The following is a 9,745-nucleotide window of genomic DNA, read 5'->3' as shown; positions in this document are numbered from 1 at the left end:
AAATGTAGGAAATGCGTGGCCTTGTGAGGAGGAAATTCTACAAATAGTTAGTGTAATTACTATCCTAAAATATCATCCGAGTGTTGATTCCTACAGCTTAGCCGTGCCAAAACACATACAAGTGCCGCAATCGCGCGATAACACCCTATTTTCATTGTCTTGTCAAAATATAACTCATTTGGCTTCATTGGGAATGACTGCAATTCCATGGGCACGTGACGCGTCTTTATGACGAGCATAGTACGATTATACGGGAATATCGAGAAAGATTAGAGAGGCAGATAAATTATTTATTTAGGTCTCACCTTGTGTATAGATAAAAATAACATAATGTTTAAAAAAATGAATATGCTCTGATGCTATCATTAAACAAAACAAACAAACTAATGTGTTGTTACTTATATCTCTGGAAGTCGGTATGGGGATGCGAACCCAATGCCTACCAGCCGATGGTTTAACCATTTGGGCTCATTTCAGCTGCTAGTCAGAATATTAAGTGTGACAAGTGTGTTTCTTCTCTGATATTACCGGCCTCGGTGGCGTCGTGGTAGGCCATCGGTCAACAGGCTGGTAGGTACTGGGTTCGGATCCCAGTCGAGGCATGGGATTTCTAATCCAGATACCGACTCCAAACCCTGAGTGAGTGCTCCGCAAGGCTCAATGGGTAGGTGTAAACCACTTGCACCGACCAGTGATCCATAACTGGTTCAACAAAGGCCATGGTTTGTGCTATCCTGCCTGTGGGAAGCGCATATAAAAGATATCTTGCTGCTAATCGGAAAGAGTAGCCCATGTAGTGGCGACAGCAGGATTCCTCTCACAATATGTGTGGGCCTTAACCATATGTCTGACGCCATATAACCGTAAATAAAATGTGTTGCGTGCGTCGTTAAATAAAACTTTTTTTTTTTTTTTTTTCTGTCTTGTGCAGAAAATACGATTTTCATCATAGTTTTTTCACTCAGATTTAACACTAATAATATAATAATACAGCATTAAAGGCACTCAAGCCACTTTTATAGACTTAAATAGAACTATTAAAAGACTGTCAAAAGGAATAGCATGTTAAATGAAACTGTTCGCGCAAAACAGCGTATGGTAATTATGATCCTTTGTCTACATTAGTGGAAAATAACCCCCTACAGCATCACAGGATATCTCTGGTAAGCAAAAAGGAATCTTTCTCTTTTCACTTCATTTACAATACACGGAACGTAATGTTTTTTGTTTAACGACACCACTTGAGCACATTGATTTATTAATGGTCATTTTGACAGTCATATAGATGAAACCCGCTACATTTTTTTCCATTAGTAGCAAGGGGTCTTTTATATGCACCATCCCACAGACAGGATAGCACATACCACAGCCTTTGATATAGAAATCGTGGTGCACTTGCTGGGAAGAAAAATAGCCTATCGACAGTGGTTGATTCCAAACCGACCGCGCATCAAGCGAGCGCTTTACCACTGGGCTACGTTCCGCCACAGTCCTACAACGTGCAAAGGTTGTTTAGTACTGATTTTTATTGAAGGTTAAAGTTTGTTTTATTTAACGACACCACTAGAACACATTGAATCTCGGCAATTGGATGTCAGACTTTTGGTAATGTTTACCTAAAGTCTTAGAGAGGAAACCCGTTGCACTTTTCTTTAGTAGCAAGTGATATTTTATATGCACCATCCCACAGATAGGATAGCACATATCACGACCTTTCATATACTAGTCGTGGTGCACAGGCTGGAACTAGAAATTGCCTAATGGGCCAACCAACGGAGATCGACCGTAGACCGACGCGCATCAAGCGAGCGCTTTACCACTGGGCTACGTTCATTTTCATTTGATTTATTTTCATTCTGGTATCCAAGGCTTAAGAACGCTGCCTTGGGCACACACATCAGCTATCTGGGCCGTCTGTCCAGGACAGTGGGTTAGTGGTTAGTGAGAAAGAAGTCGGTGTAGTGGCCTTGCACCTACCCATTGAGTCGTTAAAGCTCGCTCTGGTAGGAGCTGGTTTCGGGCTGCGAACCCAGTACTTACCATTCTGATGTCCGATGGATTAACCACATCACCGAGGCCAGTACTGGGCTACAACACATTAAAACTGTGATAATAATTATACATAGACAGTGACATATTATGTTATACGATGAAGATGAATTTAGAAGGACGTATTCTAGCCTGAGTACTCTACTAAGAGCTAGGCGGACCTCCCCCCCCCCCCTCTCTCTCTCTCTCTCTCTCTCTCTCTCTCTCTCTCTCTCTCTCTCTCTCTCTCTCTCTCTCTCTTTGTCTGTTTCTCTCACATAGACTAACACACACAAACATTAACACAAAACACGCGCGCGCACGCACACACACAATTCACTGCACTTATAATTTAATTGACGATGACTACATCCACTTGAACTAAATATCTGTGATGCCCGTCACTCAAAACTTTAATAATGTTATCACATAAATACTAGCTACGTCCATCGGTCCAATTAAGTAGTTTGGTTGTGACCTAGATGCTAGATTATAACCCACTTCAAACGGTCGTCACTGACAGTTAAAAGGGGTAAATTACTTTGCAGTTTAAACAAAAATCATGTAACATTTTCAAAGCGGAACATATGATTGTTAACTTTAAAAATTAAAGCAAATATATATATATATATTAAGTTTACACGCAGCTATATATTTTATATCTCTTAAGTATTGTGTAATTTATTTGTGCAATATTTAATTTTCATTTTACATAATAATAGAATAGAATACAACACGCAAGAAGAATTAGACCGAGCTCGGTGGTATCGTTAAGTCATCGAACTTAAAGATGGTAGGCACTGGGTTCGCGGCCCGGTCCCGGCTTCCACCCAGAGCGAGTTTTAACGAATCAGTGGGTAGGAGTAAGACCACTACACCCTCTTCTCTCTCACTAACCACTAACAAATTGGACAGACAATCCACATAACTGGGGGGGGGGGGGGGGTGTCCAGGACAGCGTGCTTGAACCTTAATTGGATATAAGCACGAAAATAAGTTAAAATAAGTGACCATGAAATGAAGGATTAGGGATAAATGTTATATAGAGAATGCTAAACAAAGAAACGTGGGCGATACATCTAGGTCATCATGTTTTCATGCAGGACACTCAATGATACTATCTGCAGCAGATATAACCCATTTTCCCCCCATTCATGTTTGACCTGCATACATCGAGCGAGGCGCTATTCGCGGAACTCTGTTGATTACCATCTTGACAGATCGTAGGTTTCTCTTTTAGTTCGGCTTCTTCCAGCTGCTGCTCCCGTGCGGCCTTAAACCCGCCCGCACAGGCTGTCAATCACAACGAAGCGTCATCCACTCATTTGCCTATTATCAAAGCTCCGCCTCTTTTGTCAATGGCCCTTCGACATGTGTCAAAGAAATATATATAAAAGGCTGCATGCATTAATATACGCAACGCATTGAAGTGTAACCAAACGCACTAGCTCAGGAGTCATTTAAAGTGTAGAAAGAAAAAAAGAAACCGGTTTTTATCTCGGCAAAGACACGCTCGAGATTGAAACCACGATCAGTTCATATGAACTTTTCCTACCTTGACGGTTACATCAAAGGATTTACCTGGATTACTTGATCTTTTTTTAAAACAAACAACGAAACATGACTTCTGCTGTTATTAGCGTGCTGACGGCGACGTTGTTGCTACTGGTGAGTAGTCTATGTGTTTCAGTTCGTGCTTTAATTAACAGACATGTTGTGCGGGACGTAACCCAGTGGTAAAGCGCTGGCTTGATGCGCGGTAGGTCTGGGATCAATCCCCGTCGGTGGGCCCATTGGACTATTTCTCGTTCCAGCCAGTGCACCAGGACTGTTTTTGGGATGGTGCATATAAAATATCCCTTGCTACTAATGGAAAAAAGTCAGCGAGTTTCCTGTTAAAGACTATATGTCAAAATTACCAAATTGTTGGCATCTTATAGTCGCTTATTAATAAACCAGTGCGCTCTAGGGGTGTCGTTAAACAAAACAAACTTTGACTAAACTTTAGCAGACACGTGACTCGAGTCGAAGATGAGGGAGGTGAAATTCGAAAAGATTTATTAACATTATTATGCCAAAACTCATCTTGAGGTGGAGAGGGAAAAGATTTATTAACATTATTATATGTCAAACCTCATCTTGAGGTGGGGTGTGTGGAGAGGGAAAAGATTTATTAACATTATTATATGTCAAAACTAATCTTGAGGTGGGGTGTGTGGAGAGGGAAAAGATTTATTAACATTATTATATGTCGAAACTCATCTTGAGGTGGGGTGTGTGGAGAGGGAAAAGATTTATTAACATTATTATATGTCGAAACTCATCTTGAGGTGGGGTGTGTGGAGAGGGAAAAGATTTATTAACATTATTATATGTCAAAACTAATCTTGAGGTGGGGTGTGTGGAGAGGGAAAAGATTTATTAACATTATTATATATCAAAACTCATCGTGAGGTAGAGTGTTTGGGGAGGGAAAATATTTATCAACATTATTATATATCAAAACTCATCTTGAGGTGGGTGTGTGGGGAGGGAAAAGATTTATTAACATTATTATATATCAAAACTCATCTTGAGGTAGAGTGTTTGGGGAGGGAAAATATTTATCAACATTATTATATATCAAAACTCATCTTGAGGTGGGTGTGTGGGGAGGGAAAAGATTTATTAACATTATTATATATCAAAACTCATTTTGAGGTGTGGGGGTGTGTAGGGAGGGAAAATGTATGAAATATACTCCACTGAAAACGCACCACCCAATTTTCAGTTCTTATTGGTATCGCATCTATGAGGTTGCTATAAAAGCGCGCAATAACCCTAACCCTTGAATTAAATTTGTTGTTTATTTATTGCTTACAAGAATACAAAATAAGTTAAATGTACTATCATTTCTTATTGTATCTTTTTAAAAACTATAAATTTGACTGGTGCGTTTTCGTTGGAGTTTAGTATATTTCTCTTTTTATCCATATTGATCAGCTGTTACAGGCACGGTTAAAAGTTTAAAGTTAGTTTTGTTTAACGACACCACAGGAGCACATTGATTAATTAATCGTTGTTTGTTGAATTTCAGACATATAGGAACGGATGTAGGATTTTTGCGGAGGGATGAAATTTAGAAACAAATGTACCTACAGTATTTATATGTACACCAACATATAAAACAATACATCCAAAAAACACCCAACCGCCTCGGATGTTACACCCTACTTCACTAAAAACAACTAGATTATATAAAGTCATTGAAGCATTGTCATTGTAGGGCACCTTGGTGTTTGTGAGGAGGGTTGTGTAACCCCAGCAACCTCTAAAATCCGCACACATGGACTTGTGAATGAGACGAGGAAGAAGGAATAAATGTTTTATTTAACAGCATCCTCAACACATTTTTTATTTTCGGTTATATGACGAATGATGTATAGTTAAAGGCCACGCGTATAATACGAAAGGAACCCCGCTATCGCTACTCCACGGACTATCCTTTTCGATTAGCAGCAAGGGATCTTTGATATGCACCATCCCACAGAAAGGATAGTACATACCACGACCTTTGCTATACCAGTTTTGGAGCACTGGCTGGATCGAGAAATGGCCCAATGGACACACCGAAGGTGATCGATCCTAGATTGATAGCACACCAGGTGAGCGCATTACCACCGATACACGCTTACGACACACTCCCTGAGATTGAGGACATCCGCGGCTATCCACTTACAAGCAACTTGCTGATTAGCAGTAAGGAATCTTTCATGCACGTTTCCAATTTCATTATTTTTTGTTTATAGAATGTCATTAGCCTGGTTAGTCAAACCAAATGTCCCGTCGGTAACCCATTGGACTATTTCTCGTTCCAGCCAATGCACCACGACTAGCATATCAAAGGCCGTGGTATGTGCTACCCTGTCTGTGGGAAGATGTATATAAAAGATCCCTTGCTACTAATGTAAAAATATAGCAGGTTTCTTCTATAAGACTATAAGCCAGAATTACCAAATGTTCGACATCCAGTAGCCGATGATTCATAAATCAATGGCCTCTAATGGTGTCGTTAAATAAAACAAACATTTAACTTTTAAGACCAAATGTGATACAATAACTTAGACAGCGTACTCTGTCGTTCTAGACCGGCCTCGGTGGCGTCGTGGTTAGGTAGACTTTTTGTTCTAACATCATGGTCTACAGGCTGGTAGGTACTGGGTTCGGATCCCAGTCGAGGCACGGGGTTTTTAATCCAGATACCGACTCCAAACCCTGAGCGAGTGTTCCGCAAGGCTCAGTGGGTAGGTGTAAACTACTTGCACCGACCAGTGATCCATAACTGGTTTAACAAAGGCCAGTGTTTGCGCTATCATGCCTGTGGGAAGCGCAAATAAAAGATCCCTTGCTGTCTGTCGTAAAAGAGTAGTGGCGACAGCGGGTTTCCTCTTAAAAACCCAGTGTCAGAATGACCGTATGTTTGACGTCCAATAGCCGATGATAAGATAAAAAGTCAATGTGCTCTAGTGGCGTCGTTAAATAAAACAAACTTCACTGTCGTTCTAGAGCTAGACGGACATTTGGTATAGCTCTCGAAGGGCAGAGTACTCGGACTAATAATAACTGTGGTTCTAGAATAAACTCTGTGGCGAATGTAATGGAGAAATCAGTTGCATGTCTTATTTTACGATTTGGTGAACAAGTTAAACTCTGCCCTTATCACATACCTTTGATGTTACACGATACTAGCATTTTACGGGAAGAAAAAGGCAGTAACGTCCTTGTTCTCATAAGCGTTGCATTCAGTACTATACAAAAGAAATAAACGTTTTCTTCGTCGCTTTAAATATATGTATACTGTGAAATCCTTTATTTTCGTAAGCTTAAATATTTGTGGTTTGCTTAAACACACATTCCATTGGGTACTTAAATTCGTGGATCGAAAAGGTAACTGCATAAATTCGTGTTGCATGTATTACATTTTCTTTGTGTTCTTAAATTCGTTGACTGCATTTCACGGATATTAGACAGCCACGAACAAAAGAGACGTCACAGTATCTAAAAAGCATCGAAACTGTACTGTCCAACCTCACAACTTGGAGACGGTTACATTAACATGATATTAAAATCTGAACAACAAAAACTTTGCGCACTCATCGTTATGTTTAATCTGTTCAGTATCTATTATAAATATGAGAACAGTTGCTTTAGCGTTTTGCTTTTAAACAATTATTGCAGCATCGTATATTGTATTGTATATTGTATTTTAATGGTAAAGCGCTCGCTTGATGTTCGGTCAGTCTAGGATCGATCTCCGTCGGTGGGTCCATTGGGCTAGTCCTCGTTACAGCCAGTGCACATCGATTGGCATATCAAAGGCTGTGGTATGTGCTATCTTGTCTGTGGGATGGTACATATAAAAGATCACTTGCTACTTGTCACGGGGATCCTATAATACCCGTAACTGAATAAAACACGATTGTCCAAATATCTCTCCTAACTGTATATCTATTAGATCTCTCTGTAACGGGCGGTATTTACCCGAGTATGGCTCGTCTAGGTATGATCAGAGATACGATCTTATATAAAGTATATATTATTATAGCACGTTTAGTTCACTAGAAAACACAACAAAATCACAATACACTTTGGAATCTGTATTAACCTACGCTGACAAATGTACAGCCGCAGTAGTTAATTAATAACAACAATAATAACAACCCAGAACTGATCACTTAATTAGTTAATCTCTAGGTGTCTAGTTTACACAATATGCGAATCACTTCACCGTGACACAACACCCACACGTGTGGTAATTGAGAAACGCTAACACACACACGTGTGATAATGGAGAACCGCTTCCAGGGGAACTTAATTAATAAAGGAATTACAACACTATTCCTAACTGGTTAATTTCTAATTAACCCTAACTACTCATTCAATAACGTGTGATAACTGAGAAACGCTAACACACACGCGTGCGATAATGGAGAACCGCTTCCAGGGGAACTTAATTAATAAAGGAATTACAACACTATTCCTAACTGGTTAATTTCTAATTAACCCTAACTACTCATTCAATAACCTTGTAACACAGAATTAATACTGGTACCTATCACAATAAAGACAATAACCTACAGTTTACCTAGGTCTTCTAGGATGACTGGCTAAGCTTTATATTACCAAATACTCGTATAATGTTAGAACAAAAAGTCTACGATTTACTTCGTCAGATGACCGAAGACACTGTCTAAAGAATATTGGTATAATACAGTATTAAAATATTTAAAAGTCACATCAATCACATCGATGTTATACAACAGAGCAGAAATAATATATATATTTACCAAAGTCCAAACGGACAACGTTCCCTGGGAGCCGTCCTTTTTGCTTCTCTCAGATATCTCTAAACCCTAGCTATTTATTATAAAATCAGAAAATCGCCTGGGGGTACAAGGCGGTACCTCACGTATCATCTGAATTTCCACAGCGACCAAGACGGCATATCTTTCTCTTAGATCGCCAGACTGGCTGTCGCCAACCGCGAGCAATCCCCTTGCCATAAACAGCACTACCGGAGATATTACGTAACTACTAGCCACATGGCCTCCACAACTGCTCTGGGTGTGTATTAGGCGTACCGATCGAGGATCGTCGCGCAGAAGTATTACGTAACAAGTTGCCCACCGGGCTAAGTGCAATTTGGAACTGCACACGGCCTTCTAAAACAATTAATATCGCCACAGGCGAAAACAAAATTAAGAGCATGTTCCGTCACACTGCTAATCGAAAAGAGTAGCCCATGAAGTGGTGATAGCGGGTTTCCTCTCTCTCTCAATATCTGTAACCGTAAATAAAATGTGTTGAGTGTGTCGTTAAATAAAACATTTCATTCCTACCTTGTCCCGTCCAACATCTACCCGAGGCTCGTGCGGGAGCCAAACATTCCTAGTCATTCGCTATACTTATTTCAGTCTAACAATAAATCAGGCTTCTGATAATTACAAAAACGATGGTTTCGTTCGCGTATCGATCACATTTTTGCATAATTTTGGTAACCTAGTTTTCATTAGCGCATTAAGAACATCATCTACATAGCTAGACATCGCCGTGGGGGAAAAATTGAGGTGAGTGATTAATTGCTTTCATAACAGATTGTGGCGAGGCATTTAAAGCATTACCACATTGATACCCTATAATTTCACATACAAAGGGAAAGTAAAAATTACTCTCCTTGAACTAGTCTCATGGGGAGCGATGATGAGGGAGGGTGATGGCTCCCATTAAACGACGAGGTCTGTGGAGCCGAATATTCGTGGTCACTTGTTACCCGTATTTTAGTCTAACGTTAAATGTATGCTAGGATCAGACTGTCAACTGTTATGACGAAGTTAGCCAACTCGACGGCGGCGTTGTAATTTCCCCAACTCCCAACTTTCGACGGGGGCGCTCGGATTAACAACTGATGGGTTATACGACAAGAATCGAGTTGTAAGGGTGTTCGGACTAGCAACTGGACAGTCGTAGAAGTCGTGACAGCAAAATGTTGGCCAAATTCCTGTTGGCAGTTGGTAGTCTGACACTAGCATTAAATCAGTGTTATACGGTAGAATAGGGACAGAAACCAGTGAAGTTGTTTCCAGAACACGCAATTCGTTTCAATGTGATTAAGGATGAAGAGCAATCATGGGCGCTCGTTTTCTCCTCATTGTGATATACAGGTTTGACCTCATAAATC

At 40.2% G+C, this 9,745-nt stretch overlaps 1 protein-coding gene across 2 annotated transcripts in view; it reads left to right on the top strand.

Moving 5' to 3' along the window:
• The first annotated feature begins 3,446 nt into the window (after positions 1-3,446).
• The window catches only part of LOC121368969 (cartilage matrix protein-like), a 106,187-nt gene continuing 99,888 nt past the window's right edge, over positions 3,447-9,745 (top strand). For both annotated transcript variants that reach the window (XM_041493742.1, XM_041493741.1), the window contains exon 1: positions 3,447-3,696. In XM_041493742.1, coding sequence (XP_041349676.1) covers positions 3,649-3,696 — 48 coding nt within the window. In that variant the 5' untranslated portion in view covers positions 3,447-3,648. The remainder of the gene's footprint in view (positions 3,697-9,745) is intronic.

Source organism: Gigantopelta aegis, chromosome 3, assembly GCF_016097555.1.
Source record: "Gigantopelta aegis isolate Gae_Host chromosome 3, Gae_host_genome, whole genome shotgun sequence".
Classification (NCBI taxonomy): Eukaryota; Metazoa; Mollusca; class Gastropoda; order Neomphalida; family Peltospiridae; genus Gigantopelta; species Gigantopelta aegis.
The sequence above is the reverse complement of the archived record's forward strand: the minus strand, read 5'-3'. Positions and strand labels throughout refer to the sequence as shown.